The 16694-nt window shown below is 41.5% G+C and overlaps 1 protein-coding gene across 1 annotated transcript; it reads right to left on the bottom strand.

Annotated features, from left to right (window-relative positions):
• Positions 1-1446: 1446 nt before the first annotated feature.
• LOC110894449 (protein C2-DOMAIN ABA-RELATED 7) lies at positions 1447-4687 on the bottom strand. Its single transcript, XM_022141679.2, has 3 exons — positions 4441-4687; positions 1944-2039; positions 1447-1869 (listed from the first exon to the last, which is right to left on the bottom strand). The coding sequence occupies exons 1-3, from the start codon at positions 4549-4551 to the stop codon at positions 1567-1569; spliced, it is 510 nt and encodes a 169-aa protein (XP_021997371.1). The 5' UTR covers positions 4552-4687; the 3' UTR covers positions 1447-1566.
• Between the last annotated feature and the right edge of the window lie 12007 nt (positions 4688-16694).

Raw genomic sequence — 16694 nt, 5'->3', positions numbered from 1 at the left:
GTAAGCTTAGATCCTTGCCTTTTAAACATTTGGGCCTTCAAGTTGGCACTAATATGAATTTAATAAGGAATTGGGATCATGTAATGAGCATCTTTAAAAATTGTTTGACTTCGTGGAAGGCTAATACTCTATCGTTTGGTGGGCGCATAACTTTAGTGAGGTCGGTTTTGATTGCGCTTCCAACATATTATTTCTCCTTATATAAGGCGCCGCGCAAGTTATAAAGCAATTGGAAAGGATTAGAAGGGAGTTCTTATGGGGGCATCAACAGATCAAGATAAAATAAAATTGGGTGGCATGGCGAAACATCATGACACCCAACGAATATAGGCGTATGGGGTTTGGGTCTCTACGAGACACAAGCGCGACGATGTTGGCAAAATAGTGGTGGCGTTTCAAAGTTGACCGGAATGGTTTGTGGAGAAAGGTAATATGGGGCCTTCATAACAATTCGAGAGCATGGAATTTCATCCCGGTTAAATTATCTATGCCCGACCCTTCGAAGAAAGTTGTGAAAATAGCTAAAGATCTCGAGGGTTTGGGTGTTTGTTTGCCAAATCTGTTTCGAGGGGTCCCGGGTTCCAGCTGTAAGGTGGTTTTCTGGAAGGAGGTTCGGTTATATGACAACCCACTTAGTATTAAATTCCCAAATGTATATCTTATAGAGCAAAACAAAAATGTTGTGAAAAATGTTATGATTTCTAAAAGGGTAAAGGTGGCAAACAGAGGTTTAAGTCTGGAATTTAATTGATCAAGGCAGCAGCGTAGTCAACTTGAAATGACGGATCCAAATTAATGAATGCGATAATCGGGTCTTTCAATTTTGATTCAGATGAGGATAGATGGGTTTGGAAACCTGAGTCCACTGGCAGTTTACGGTACGGAGTTTTCGACGTCTTTTGGAACAAAATTCATTCTCTGATCTTGGTTTGGGCTTCACATGGAATGGTTGGGTCCCTATGAAGGTTAATCTTGTGGTGTGGCGGTTAGTCCAAAACAGACTCCCTACTGCTGTGAAATTAACTCGGAGGAACATATGCATCCCAGACACACGATGCAAGATGTGCCAAAATGAACCGGGATCGATTGCCCATTTATTTGTTGGTTGTAGCATGTCTCAGCAAAGCAGATCTGGGAGTTTGTAGGTGCAGAATCTAAACTGTGGTTCGGCAAAATGACGTCCGACCACAAAACCCCGCGCACAACAGCAACATGCGAGTGTCCGATGGAAAAAGACAAGTGATCGAAGGAAACTATTGTTTGTTTAGTTAAAAATAAACAAATGCCGGCACTGGCACCCGTGATACGGGTGTAAGATAGGTGACACTGCTCGTGACATCATCCACAGAAACACCGCTGAGGCGTCGCATTTTATAAAAATACTTGTTACACTGGTGTTGCGAGAATCACTTTTCTCTCACTGTAGTACTTTCAAAAAAAAAAAAAAATTCCAAAATCCAACACCAATATTCTTTCAAAGCATAACCATAGCCATGTTTAACTGTGCTACTACAATTTTCATTATATTAGGATTTAGGAAGGATAATCCAACGACCATAAGGTTATCTATACACCTAAATTTTGACCGGGAAGAAGAACCAACTCTAATTGGATTACAACCTCACCGCATTCAACGCCTCTCAATTTAAGGTTCATGTCTTGAACAATTTTTCCATCCTCTAAAAGGATAGAGCTCTCTTTGGCTAGGCAATTGTGTACCGTCGGTTGAACACAGCGGAGTATAGTACCATTTGGGACGTTGTTCGGGTTCAAACCACCCGTTCTAAGGCATTCTATGTATGGCTTTACATCTATTTCCGCTTCTCCCATGCTATCATCGTTACTAAACATGTCTTTATCGTACACAGCCTGAAATACAACAAGCGTTACTTGCAGTTAATTAATTATAATTTGGATTCATATTCCAGAATATGGGTACTTACAATATGTATTGGAGCATCCGGGTCCCTCATGGTAAGAGTTAATTCATCATTCCACTCAGGGTTACAGCTATCCTTGGTGACTTTAGTCTTTGTTTTCTGCGAACCCAAGGGTTTTCACTTAATTGTTTTTCATATTTTGGGTTTTTCATTAATGAATCTGACTATCTGAATCCGTAAATGTCAATGTAACAAAACGATTATGATACTTGTGAATTGTGATCCTTTGGATAATAGAATCCCACGTTACTTGTACTTCTAGGTGGATTGAAACCATTTGTAAAACTACGCTATTCGCTTAGGTCGTATGCGAATTCACTAATTTCGCTTTATTTTCTCAAAATTCTTATTCTTTTCGGTTTTTTTTTTCCAATATTTCATTTAACATATAATTTGATATTTTTTTATTAATAGTATTTAGAGAAAAATGCTCGGATAGTCCCTTTGGTTTCGCCTTTTTTCACCTTTAGTCCCTAACTTTCTAAAACTACTTGAATAGTCCTCAACTTTTCATTTTTTGTTCCCGGATAGTCCCTGGGTCTAACTTCAGTTTGTTTTCTCTGTTAAGAGAATGTGAAATGACAAAAATACCCTTCCCTTAAAAAGGCCAAACCACAAGGACTATCCGGGCATCTTCTTCATTTTTATTTGTAAAACCCCACCATTCAACCTCCACCCACCATCACCCTCCTCCACCCTCCACGACGCCGGAGCCTCCGTTCTCCGATCAGATTCCTCGCACGCCTCGACTCGCCTCGACTAAACAACACCAATTCCGATTTTCAAAAAGGCCCATCACTTCAAACAATCTAAACTCCTAACTAATACTACAATCATTTCCCCAAATTAGCAGTAAAACATTTACCTGTAAAGAGAACCAAAAACTAAATTATCAAGATCACCCCAGCCCACCCCCTTTTTGTAGTTTCTGTCATGATGGTGTAAAAGGCGATTCCGATGCGTCGTGCACCAGCAGTGGAGTCGGAGCCGTAGTGGTAACCAAAATCGAAACAAGAATCCAAACCGGAACCACATTTCAGGCAGCTTCCGTCACCGTTCTTTCCTCTTCGGCCCGCCATAAAATCTGGAACTCTCAACACTGATTAATCGTTCTCCGATTTGCTATCTTCTGACTCTCTCTCTAAGGTTTTTACCTGACATTGGTGTGGTGTTTGCAAAAAAAGAAAATCGACGGTGATGTGATGGTCGTTATTGAAGTGGAGTGTAGTCGTCGATTCAGAAACTTGAAACCACTGTGTGTGGTGGTCAAAAACATATCAGGCCAGAACGAATCTACGATGGTTGCAGCCAATTTTGAATTTTGTCTCCTTCAAATCGGGTGAACAAACTATCTGGTCACATTTTGCCAAGTCAAAGGCCCGGTCAGAACTACACGAGGATTTGCAGAAGCTATTCCCGTCAAAAGTGATGATACCGGAAAACAGATTGCTGCAATTAGTAGAACAAGCTCTTGATTTGCAACGTGTTAACTGTTTGTTTCATAATTCATTAAATGAAGAAGATGCCCGGATAGTCCCTGTGGTTTGGCGTTTTTAAGGGAAGGGTATTTTTGTCATTTCACATTCTCTTAACAGAGAAAAGTAACTGAAGTTAGACCCAGGGACTATCCGGGAACAAAAAACGAAAACTTGGGGACTATTCAGGTAGTTTTAGAAAGTTGGGGACTAAAGGTGAAAAAAGGTGAAACCACAGGGACTATCCGGGCATTTTTCTCTAGTATTTAATACTATACTATTTAATTTGATTTTTTTCATTAATAATATTTAATACTATATTAATTTTAAATACATTGTTTTTTTTTTTATAAATTGTTATACTTATACTGGATATAAATTTTATAAAAAAAAAAAAAAAACAAATTGTAATACAGGAAACAAGTTTATTGTACAATTTCTTAGAGAAAAACAAATTATATGTTAAGAAAAATTTAAAAACAGAAACAAACAAGAAAAAAGTCGTATGAAGATAGAATTTACTTCTTTCAAAAGCGAAATTAGTGAATTTGCTTACTACCTAATTAAACCTCGACAAAACCTTAAATGTTTGTGAGAATTTGTATGAAACAATGAATTCACAGGTTTCATAAGCGAATTGTTTAATTTTACAAATGATTCCAAAACCCATCTAGAAGCACCATAGATTTTCCTAAACCATCTAGTCCTAGAATAGCATTTGTTGTTCAAAAAAAATCTAGTCCTAAAAAGTTTCAATTTGTTACGCGTCTGGAACCAAAGTATATAAGTTAGGATTTGTGCCAGTTACAATCTGTTTTATGATTCTTCGCCACTAAAGTTGGTGTTTCGATATTTCACATAGATAAGTTCAATTAGAAGTGAAACATCTTAACACTATCAAACCAATCAAACAACAAATACGCGATAGATTTAGCAAACCAACAACGGTAAACAGAGAAATATATATTTGTCTAGCTAGCAACTCTTTCTTATATATCATTTAATCATTTATAAAGAAGAGAAACCTGGCCATCCAAGGTTGCAATAAGATAAGGGTCACTGCTTTTGGTGTCACGAGCCACAAGATTGATCCCTCTCTTCACTCGCAACTTCCATAACCCCAGCACTCCTTCCATTTTATTCTACCCACTAGTTTCTTGATAATTCTAATACTTTGATATATATTGTATCTAGAGAGAGAGAAAGAGGTATATGCTTTAGTCCAGAATAAACTAGCATCTTGCCAACCCTGGCCACCACCACACAAGTGTCTCTTTTCTTGCATGTGTTAAAGATTTGGACCTCCAATTTTGAAGCATCTTTTCGATCTTTTCTAACATCAATCTTTTTACACCTCCAATTTTGAAGCATCCTCTTTTCTTTTCTTTTCTAACTTCAATCTTTATATACATAGATACCACCTAACGTTGCATTCAGTGGCGGATCTAGCCCATAAATTCAGGTGTATCCCAAAAAATTCAGGGATATCCTTTAGATAAAACCGGAAAGAAAAATTAAGCTACGTAAATAGAGTTAAGTGGTATTTTTACACTACAGGAGACAGAGTTAAGAGGTAGTACGGGCTACCCATAGTTGCATCACATCGAGGAGAAATATAATACCACTAAACCACTATTTCAAAGCATTTGATCCACTATTTATCTTAGGCATAATTGCTTTAGTTTATGAAGAGTGATATATAGAGCTAATAATTAATTTATTTCATTGAATGAGTAATATATGACGTAGTAATTTTTTTCTTTGTAATTTTCATGTGTCTAAATCTAGCTAGACCTATGAAATATTTCTCATCATGAATTAACATATTTTGTTATGTAGTACATAGGTCATAATTTTAATAAAAATTTATATAAATAAAAAAAAAAGTAAAAATACCGTATACAAAACCTAACGAATATAACATATAATACAACATATGTAATTAAATTGATTCAAACTATGGACTTCAACAAGAGCTTTAACCGCGTCTTCTTGTACGGCCCTTTGTGTTTTCAGTCCGTTGTGTAGGCTTCAACGAGGTCTTGAACCACGTTTTATTGTGCAATAATTTCCTACCAAAAAAACAAACAAACAAATGTTGACGGTTATGGCTGAGGCACTTGTTCAACACGCTTCGCTTAAAACAGATTCCGCGTCTCTACTAAAGACATCCCGTCTGTCTCCCAGGGTACAAAAGCCGAAACAGTCTGTACCGCCGGAGAAGGTCACACGCCCGAGGTTACACCGGGTAAAATCATTGTGCTAGAACTTTTGGAAACTACGAATAGAAATGTAGTTGAATCGTGAAGAGAAACTTATCTCTATATGTTCCTAACATATGGGTCTTCAAGTGCTTCTTTTCCCGAGGACTTTTCATGCATACATCTATCTTTCTTGTATCTTTTTACTTATATTTTTTTCTCAAACCACATCAAAAAAGGCACATAGCCTACTAAGTATGCAAGAGTCATGGGTGGTGTAAAGTCCAACATAATTAGAGACTTAATTTAGCTATAAAACCTCTAATCAATTGTCATAAAAGAAACTCTACTTAAGAGTTGTCTTCAATACACGACCCAGAGGAAGAATTTAATATTCTAATAGAAAACTAAACAAGTGACATAAATAACTCTACTCAAGAATTTGTCACTATATATAGAATTCAATATTAATAATATCAATAAATTTCCATTCATCACATTTTAAAATTTTCAACATTTTATGCATTTTGTTCTTCAATCTCTTGTGAATGATATTTTTTTTAACGGCCAACATACTTTTATTAACTCAAAAGGTGGACTAACAATTCGTTAGCTCTCACCAAAGTTACAATTAACTCAAAACAACGGACTAACAATTCGTTAGCTCTCACCAAAGTTACATACAACATAGCCAATGGAAACCACACTTAACTACATTTACTCGATGTATCAAAGTTACACCACTCTTCCCATGTTCCTTTAAACCCGACGACTTTTGATCCATAAGTACCCAAGTTGCTTAATCTCTTGAATCATCCAGCCAAGTTTACTAGACGTCCATTGAAGTACATGTCGTTTTACTCCTCCACACCACCCAAACAACCATTTTTCAAACCGAATACACCATCTTCTTCCATCTTGCATTACCACGTACTTGTTTGTACCACCCAAAAACGTCTTTTATACAAAAGGCATACATGTTGGGCAATTTAAACCACTTTGAAATAAAGTCCCATATCAACATGGCCACTGGACAACTAATAAACAAGTGATCCGCATCTTCATCCCCTTGGTTGCATATCTTGCATCGTATCGAACCTCTAGGAATGTTTCTACAGGCTAGAGCGACAAGTGTTGGCACTCTACCCAACGAAATCTTCCAAGCGAAGAAGTTTACTTTGGACGAGATCCAATTATTCCATACGATATCGTTTCCCAAGTTCAAAAACCTTGCAAGTTGTAATTTATTTTTTAAGCTTTTAACAATGAACATACCCGCATCGTCAAGATCCCAACACCATTTGTTCATACTGGTACCCACCGAGGCAGCCTGCACCACCCCGATAAGACCCTACAGCTTTATGATTTCGCTCGGCCTCGACGGTTGTCGCGTCCACCTGGGATGCCTCTCCGCCACTTTTGCATGCTTTAACTGCCCCAAATTGTACAGCCCTGGGTACTTGTTAAGCAGTATTTCATCCCCTGCCCACCCCTCTGTCCAAAATGCCACAGACTCCCCACTGCCCGGAATAGTGGGGAAGTATCTTTCTAGATTCAGCATATAAAACTCTAGCTCGATCACTTGACAACTTTGCAATTTGTTTCCACGACTCCGCAATCGTTAGCTTTCCAGGTACCAAGTTCCACGTCCTTGCGTTATTATGTATGCTCCATATAACTTTTCACCACAAACTATCCAGATCTATCATCAACCTCCTCCACCACTTTGCTAACATTGCTAAATTCGGGACTCGATCCCCGTCCCGCCATGCTCCTTATGGGTCATTACACCATGCTACGTGACCAAATTTACCTTATCCCATTCGGGTATCGTGCCCCATAAAACCCACGATGTAGTCTTTCAAGTTGCTTGATTACTTGTGTTAGAGCCTTATATAAGGAAAATAATACGTTGGAAGGGAATTAAGAACCAATTTAATTAAAGTCAATATTCCGCCAAATGAAAAAGTTTTCGCTTTCCAAATTTCCAGTCATTAAACACATCTATTACTAGTTTCTAATGCTTGACGAGGTTCATATTGGCACCCACTTGGAGTCCCAAATGTTTGAAAGGAAATGAACCCTCTTTACACCCCAAAAGAGCCGCCATATTTTGTATTTGGTCATTTGTAACGTTGATCCAAACAATGCTACTTTTAGCAAGGTTAACAAGAAGCCCCGATGCTAAATAAAAACACCAAAAAATCCTCTTCAAGTTATTCACACTCGAGAATGACCAATTCCCAACAAAAATCACATCATCGTCATATAAAAAATGTGATAGCATCGAACCATGGTTTATAAAGCGATCTGCTACATAGAGCCCCATTGCACACGCTTTCTTCAACACCCCCATCAAGGCTTCCATCGCGATGATAAAGATGAACGATGACAGAGGGTCGCCTTACCTCAAACCCCTATGACATGCAAATTCATGTGTGGGTGAAGCGTTATTCGTACCGACGCCCGAGCATTAGTAACTGTGGCCATAACCCATTTCCTCCACATCATTGGAAATTTCATTTGAATTAAAATGGAATCAACGAACCCTCAATTACGTGAATCGTATAGGTGGCAAAATGGATGGGTTGGATTGGATTGGTTGTTGGGTCAAGATGGGTTTGGGTTAGAATGAGTTTGGGTTAAGATGGGTAAAAGAAAGAAGAAGGTCAGGATGGGTTTGAGTCAGGATGAGTTCGGGTCAGGATAGGTTTGGGTTGAGAATAAATCCACAATAATAAAAACTGAAAAAAATTATAAAAAATTAAAAAAAAATTAAAAAAACAAAAAAATTAAAATATTTAAAAAAAATTAAAAAAATTAAAAAAATTAAAAAAATTAAAAAAATTAAAAAAACGAAAAAATTAAAATAAATAAAAAACGTGCAGAACATGTTGTCTTTTACGAAGCTGAACAGAAATCGTTTTTGGTACGATCCCACGTGTTTACGAAGCCACCGCTTCGTACGAACTCAGAACACTCTACCTGTTCTTGCAGAATTTGTTGTTTAGTGCTGCAGATTCGTATATTCGTCGCTGCAGAGTTTGCAGAATTTTTACGGATCTGCAAATCAGTCGACATAATCTGTTTTACGGATCTTGTTTAAAAAGAATTAAAAAACGTGCAGAATAGGGTCGTGCACTGCAGAATCGGATCTGTTTTAGCCGATATAATCTGTTTTACGGATCTGCAAATCAGTCGACATAATCTGTTTTACGTATCTGTTTTAAAAAAAATTAAAAAAACGTGCAGAACAGGTCCGTGCACTGCAGAATCGGATCTGTTTTAGCCGATATAATCTGTTTTACGGATCTGCAAATCAGATTTAGATTTGCATTCTACAAGCCTTCACTGCTTGGTCAGCCTTGACCACACCCTGTGTGACAACTAGTAATTCGAGCCCACTTCTGTGTAACATTATGTGCTGATGTGAACTATTACGAATGATATGACGTTATGATTTTGTGTTTTGTGTTTTATGAGTGCACGTATGTATGTTATAAACAACCCAACCGCACAACACACCCACTCGAATCACATAAGGCCTTTGGGCCGTAGAACTTGTAACCGGAACTTAGAGGCAACCCATGAGAGGGTTCGGCCCACCCCTTATACCGTGTAAACACCTTAGGAACTTGGCTCTTGTCTCATTTGTTACAATTCATATCACACACACATAACCCTAGCTCTCCTCTCTTTCGTCTCTTCCTCTCTCGAAGCCGGCTCGCTGTGTTGGAATTGTTCTTACATCATCTAGCATCGGTTAGTGGTTTATGATCTTGTTTGATGATATTATAACCTCTGTTTGTTACATGAATAACTAGTAAAATTGTATGATTGTCGGCTCACATGAATAGATTGAATGAGCATAAAATCGGCTTGTTGTGAATGATTAGAAAATGGTAGATGTTAAATCGGGTTTGCACGATGTTAACCAAGAACCGAATGCTTAGAATAATCGGCTATGAATGTGTTCTAATCAGTCTATGTATTTGATAGTCTTGAATCCGCTTATGTATTTGAATGTGTATGAATGTTGTAGTTGATAGTTTATGTAATTGTCAGCACATGATCCGATCATATGTTCTGTATAATGATGACAAATTGTTCCTGTTGATGATGTTAAGATATGCATGAATTTGGAATAATTGCCATTTGATTCGATTTGTGAAACTGCCTTAGATGTTTGCTAAAATTTCGGAAACTGATAAGAGCTGTGAATCATGGAAAGTAGGAAATTGGTTACATTCTGATCTGGACACGGGTTGCGAGTCGAGACCAGCCCTTGCGACTCGAAACCTCAACACTAGCACAAGCAGCACAAGTCGCAACCGAGGTTGCGAGTCCGATTGCGACTCGTAACCAGACCATGACAAGCCGAGACCGGGGTTGCGAGTCCCGTTGCGACTCGTAACCGGATCTTGCCTAGCCGAAACCCCTCGTTGCGACTCGAGATCGCTGGTTGCGACTCGGGACCTTTCTTTGTTGCGACTCGAGACCATGTAACCGTACATGCTGTTATTGGGCCTGCACAATACGAGCCCAACAGGTTGGGCTGAACACTTGGACACTGTCTGTTTACGTGATGCCTGTTTACGTGATTGTATATGCTGATACCTATACGTGGAATGCGATGTCGAATACTTGTACAACTTGTTACGATACGTGTAGAACAAACATGCAATACTTGAATACAAACCTGACTCGTATGATAAACATGCTAGGACGGGGTTGATCACTTTGTAGCTTAATTGAACTATTGTGTATCATACCGAGCAACCCCAGGTGAGTTCATTGCATTTTCTCAAGCATGCGTCCCGGTGGTTTGGGACAACTGGTAAACATTGGACGGGAAACATTGGGTAAACAACTTAATCGGTTTTGGTTATTGCCTGGAGGGCAATGGGGGTAATTAGTTGATAGCGCTATTAGGTACTAATTATCTGGGTTTCACTATGGTTGTTTAGAGGCACACTCCTCGGTTACGTAAGGGCGGTTCCCCTAGGGTAACTAACCGAACAACATAGTGGGTTGCTAAGAGGCACACTCCTCGGTTACGTAAGGGCGTAGTCCCTAGGGTAATCTAACTTGAGCAACATCGCAACATATCATTGAATCGTATTAACATATATCTGGTAACACAACGCGTAATAACACCATGAACTCACCAGCGTAGTCTGACACACTTGTTGCATGCTTGTAGGTCGTTAACTTTGGAACGTGGACTTGCTGTCTGGAAGTGCTGGAGTTGTCATGGATCGAAGCTATTGGATTACTCGTATTGACGCTTTGGTTTTGATTTATTCTGAAACGATTACTAAACCATTTACTATATGCTTCCGCTACTCAACATTATTGAATTGATAACATGTTTTATTAAGTATTTTCTATTGGTTCAATGTGATTGGTGGCTCAGACTCTGATGTGTAACACGCCTCGCGGGGGTTCCCGCAGGTGGTATTTTGGGGGTGTTACAGTTTGGTATCAGAGCCACTGGTTATAGTGAACTAGGTTTTAAAACGTTTTGTAAAACCAGACTATAACCGAACGCCTTCGAACATCGATCATGACACTCAGCTCCAGATTGCAAGGTTCGTCTCTCCCTTTATGCATTACTAGCTTAGCAGTCACACACTCACAACGTATATGAACTGACACATTTAATACTATAGTGACTGGATAGTGTGACACTACTCGTCGATTCATATGAACCATAGGCTTGTGATACCACCTGTTGTGTTGTTTGAACGGAAGAAACTTTGAGCGCAAGCTAAGAGGCACTGAGATAAGCATGCAAATTGCCTTATTATTATGGGTGCACACTTAATAATAACGCGGGGTGCATGCAAGTCCCAGTGAGGCTTATCGAGCGTGAGAAGGGTTCTGCCTTACTATGTGCAAACTTGGTAGTATATGGATATCTGTATGACACCTGACTTCCATCTCGTTTCGATTTCTAAATCGGTTTATTCCCAACTATAGAAACATGAGTGGACGAGGACACGGACGTGGCAACATCAACATGACTCAGGCTGAGTTGAATGACCTAATCAATACCCGCGTGGCTGAGGCCTTGGCAGCCTATCAAGCTGGTCAGCAAGCGCAACCTCAACCTAACCAGCCTGCGTGTACATTCAAAATGTTTATGGACTGTAAGCCACAGACCTTCACCGGAACTGAAGGGGCTGTGGGACTTCTGAGATGGTTCGAAAAAGCAGAGTCTGTGTTTGCTATCTGTAACTGTCCCGCTGGGGACAGGGTGAAATATGCTGCGGGTACCTTGGCTGATGGTGCCCTAACATGGTGGAACGCCCAAGTGCAGTTGTTGGGAATTGAGGCAGCGAATGCCACAACTTGGGAAGATTTTAAAGAACTAATCAGGGAGGAGTACTGTCCTCGGGACGAGGTCCAGAAGTTGGAAAACGAATACTACGACTTGAAGATGGTTGGATCTGAAGTCGAAGCGTATGTGAAGCGATCATATGAACTGGCCGACATGTGCCCAAACTTGTCCCGGCCTATGTCCCGGAGGATTGAGTTATTCATCAAAGGGTTGCCTCCGCGTGTGAAGAGCTTGGTCACTGCAGCCCATCTCAATGATTTGACACAGATTGTTCGTCTGACTCATAAGATTGTGGACCAAGAGGTAGAGAGTGAATCGTTACCTCCGCGCATTTCAGCCACTGCTGCTGCGACACCCACTGCTGCTACATCTGCCAATGATAACAAACGAAAGTGGAGCGACTACGACAAAGCATCCGGTGCTGGTCAGACTCAGAAAAGGCCAGACAACAGCAACCGCAAAGTCAGCCAGTCGTCTTCTGTCAATCAAGGCCAGGGAAGTGACCACAGCCAGGGTTCATATGCAGGGAGGAAGCCACGGTGTAACAAATGTGGCTATCATAATTGGGGGCCGTGTGGTCGGACGTGTAACAAGTGTGGTAAGCCAGGCCATGAGGCCAGGGATTGTAGGACCTCACAACCCAAACACCAGCAGCAACAGAACCAGCAGAACCAGAGACAACAGGGGCAACCACCCCAGCAGAACCAGGGTTTCAGAAAGGGGTGCTATCAGTGCGGTGACGAGGGTCACTTTAAGCGGGATTGCCCTCAGTTAAACCAGAACGCTAATGACAACAACCGCCCGAATAACAACAATGCTGGGAACAACAACAACAACAACGGCAACAACGGGGGTAATGGTGCTCGGGGCAGAGTGTTTCAGCTTGGAGCAGGGGACGCCAGGAATGACGGCAACGTTGTAACTGGTACGTTTCCTGTTAATGATCGTATTGCTTCTGTATTATTTGATTCGGGTGCCGATTGGAGTTACGTGTCCCTAGAGTTTAGTCAACGATTAGGGATAACCCCAACACCTTTAGAGGTTAGACAAATAGTAGAACTAGCAGATGGTAAAACGATAGAAGCCTCGAACGTCCTTTTCGGGTGCAAACTAGATCTCGTGGGTCAGGTATTTGATATTGACCTCCTTCCCGTTACGCTCGGTAGTTTTGACATAGTGGTAGGCATGGATTGGTTGTCCAAGCACCAAGCAGAAATTCTATGTAAGGAGAAGATTGTGCGTATTCCTCTCCCTGATGGAGAGCCACTGTTAGTTCAAGGACATCGTAGTGGGACGATGGTTGGGATTATCACGGCCATGCGTGCACAACAGTATCTACAAAAGGGGTATCCTGCACTGTTAGCGTTAGTTACCAACGCTCAGTCTGAAGAGAGTAAGATCGAGGATCTACCAGTGGTGCGAGAATTCGCTGATGTGTTCCCAGAGGAGCTACCAGGGTTACCTCCTCACCGTCAAGTAGAATTTCAGATTGATCTTGCACCGGGAGCGGCTCCAATTGCTCGAGCTCCTTACCGGTTAGCACCAGGAGAGTTACAGGAACTGTCTAATCAACTGCAGGAGTTGTTGGACAGGGGCTTTATTCGACCTAGTTCGTCGCCTTGGGGAGCCCCAGTTCTGTTCGTAAAGAAGAAAGACGGGTCATTCCGTATGTGTATTGACTATCGAGAACTCAACAAGGTGACCATTAAGAACCGCTATCCGTTACCACGCATCGACGACTTGTTTGACCAGCTGCAAGGGTCAAGTTTCTATTCCAAGATCGACTTAAGGTCGGGTTATCACCAGGTAAGGGTTAGGGAAGAGGATGTTCCCAAGACAGCCTTTCGAACGCGCTACGGACACTATGAGTTTTTGGTCATGCCGTTTGGATTGACCAATGCGCCAGCAGTTTTCATGGATCTCATGAACCGCGTATGCAAGCCATACCTCGACGAGTTTGTTATAGTGTTTATTGAAGACATCTTAGTCTATTCCAAGAACAAGGAAGATCACGAGCGTCACTTACGTCTCATTTTGGAACTTTTGAGAAGGGAACAATTGTATGCGAAATTTTCTAAGTGTGACTTTTGGATTCGAGAAGTACACTTCCTTGGGCATGTTGTTAACGAGAAAGGGATACATGTGGATCCTGCGAAGGTGGATGCAGTTAAGAATTGGGCGGCACCAAAGACTCCGTCTGAGGTGCGTCAATTTCTTGGTCTCGCTGGATACTATCGAAGGTTTATTAAAGACTTCTCGAAAATCGCGCAACCTCTCACCTCACTGACACAGAAGAACACGGCGTACTCGTGGGGAACGAAGCAGGAAGAGGCCTTCCAGTTGTTAAAGCAGAAACTTTGCAGTGCACCGATCTTGTCATTACCAGAGGGTACCGAAGATTTTGCGGTATATTGTGATGCGTCAATTCAGGGTCTCGGTTGCGTGTTGATGCAACGCGAGAAGGTAATCGCTTATGCTTCTCGTCAGCTGAAGGTGCACGAGAAGAACTACACGACACACGACTTGGAGCTAGGAGCGGTGGTATTTGCGTTGAAGATTTGGAGGCACTATCTGTACGGTACCAAATGCACCATCTACACCGACCATAGGAGTCTCCAGCACATCTTCGACCAGAAAGAGCTGAATATGCGACAACGACGATGGGTGGAATTATTGAACGATTATGAATGTGCCATCAAGTACCATCCGGGCAAGGCGAACGTTGTAGCTGACGCCCTCCGCAGAAAGGATAATGCACCCAGGCGTGTACGAGCATTGCAACTCACGATTCAGTCTAATCTCCCTTCCCAGATACGGGATGCTCAGTTAGAAGCATTGAAACCAGAGAACGTTCGAGCTGAAACTTTACGTGGCTCGAGGCAACGACTAGAGCAAAAGGGAGACGGCGCCTACTACGTAACTGGACGCATTTGGGTTCCACTCTTTGGCAACTTACGGGAACTTGTAATGGAAGAGGCACACAAATCACGCTACTCTGTACATCCTGGATCAGATAAGATGTACCATGACTTGAAAACTACCTACTGGTGGCCCAGCATGAAGGCGCATATAGCAACCTACGTCAGCAAATGTTTGACTTGTGCTAAAGTCAAAGCGGAACATCAAAAGCCCTTAGGCCTACTGCAGCAACCAGAAATACCCACCTGGAAGTGGGAACAAATCGCTATGGATTTTGTGACAGGATTACCCAGAACTCAGGCTGGGAACGATACAATTTGGGTGATTGTCGATCGCCTCACGAAATCAGCACACTTCCTAGCAATCAAGGAAACAGACAAGTTTTCTCAGCTGGCAGCAGTGTATCTTAAGGAAGTGGTTTCTAGGCATGGAGTGCCAACTTCTATCATTTCGGACCGTGATCCGCGTTTCACTTCAGAGTTATGGCAGTCAATGCATAAATCATTTGGTTCCCAACTCGACATGAGTACCGCTTATCACCCGCAGACGGATGGTCAAAGCGAGCGCACCATCCAAACACTTGAAGATATGCTTCGGGCATGCGTACTCGACTTTGGAAAAGGATGGGAGAAGCACCTACCGTTGATAGAATTCTCCTACAACAACAGCTACCATTCAAGTATTAAGGCAGCTCCGTTCGAAGCACTGTACGGACGGAAATGTCGTTCACCTCTCTGTTGGCATGAGGTGGGTGATAGCCAGATCACAGGCCCTGAGTTTGTTCTTGAAGCAACGGAAAGCATTGTGCAGATCAGAAACCGTATGGCCGCAGCTCGTGACCGACAGAAGAGCTACGCTGACAAGCGTAGTAAACCGTTGGAATTTGAAGTTAATGACCGCGTTATGTTAAAGGTTTCACCCTGGAAGGGTGTGGTGCGTTTTGGGAAACGCGGCAAACTAAACCCTCGTTATGTGGGACCGTTCAAAATTCTAGAACGAATTGGAAAGGTGGCTTACAGGTTGGAATTACCGGCTGAGTTGGGTAATGTCCATGATGTATTTCACGTATCGCAGCTAAAGAAGTGTTTGGTTGATGAAACACTAGTAGTACCATTTCAAGAGTTGAAGATAGACGACAAATTGCAGTTTGTCGAGGAACCAATTGAGATTATGGATCGGGAAGTTAAAGTTCGTAAACACAGCCGTATACCGATTGTGAGAGTTCGTTGGAACTCAAGACGTGGTCCAGAGTTCACGTGGGAACGCGAGGACCAGATGAAACTTAAGTATCCACATTTGTTCCCCGAAGACCAGTCAAAACCTAGCGAACCTAGTGTTGATGCAACTAGCGAATTTCGGGACGAAATTCCCATTCAAGTTGGGGAGGATGTGACACCCCAGGAAAACCAGCAAACGATGTAACCTACCTAGCTTTAACTTATATAGCTTACGTTAGTGAGTGCGTACCAAATTTCGGGACGAAATTTCCTTTTAGTTGGGGATACTGTGACAACTAGTAATTCGAGCCCACTTCTGTGTAACATTATGTGCTGATGTGAACTATTACGAATGATATGACGTTATGATTTTGTGTTTTGTGTTTTATGAGTGCACGTATGTATGTTATAAACAACCCAACCGCACAACACACCCACTCGAATCACATAAGGCCTTTGGGCCGTAGAACTTGTAACCGGAACTTAGAGGCAACCCATGAGAGGGTTCGGCCCACCCCTTATACCGTGTAAACACCTTAGGAACTTGGCTCTTGTCTCATTTGTTACAATTCATATCACACACATATAACCCTAGCTCT

Source organism: Helianthus annuus, chromosome 12 (genome assembly GCF_002127325.2).
Source record: "Helianthus annuus cultivar XRQ/B chromosome 12, HanXRQr2.0-SUNRISE, whole genome shotgun sequence".
Lineage (NCBI taxonomy): Eukaryota > Viridiplantae > Streptophyta > Magnoliopsida > Asterales > Asteraceae > Helianthus > Helianthus annuus.
This window is presented reverse-complemented; position numbering and strand designations above follow the sequence as displayed.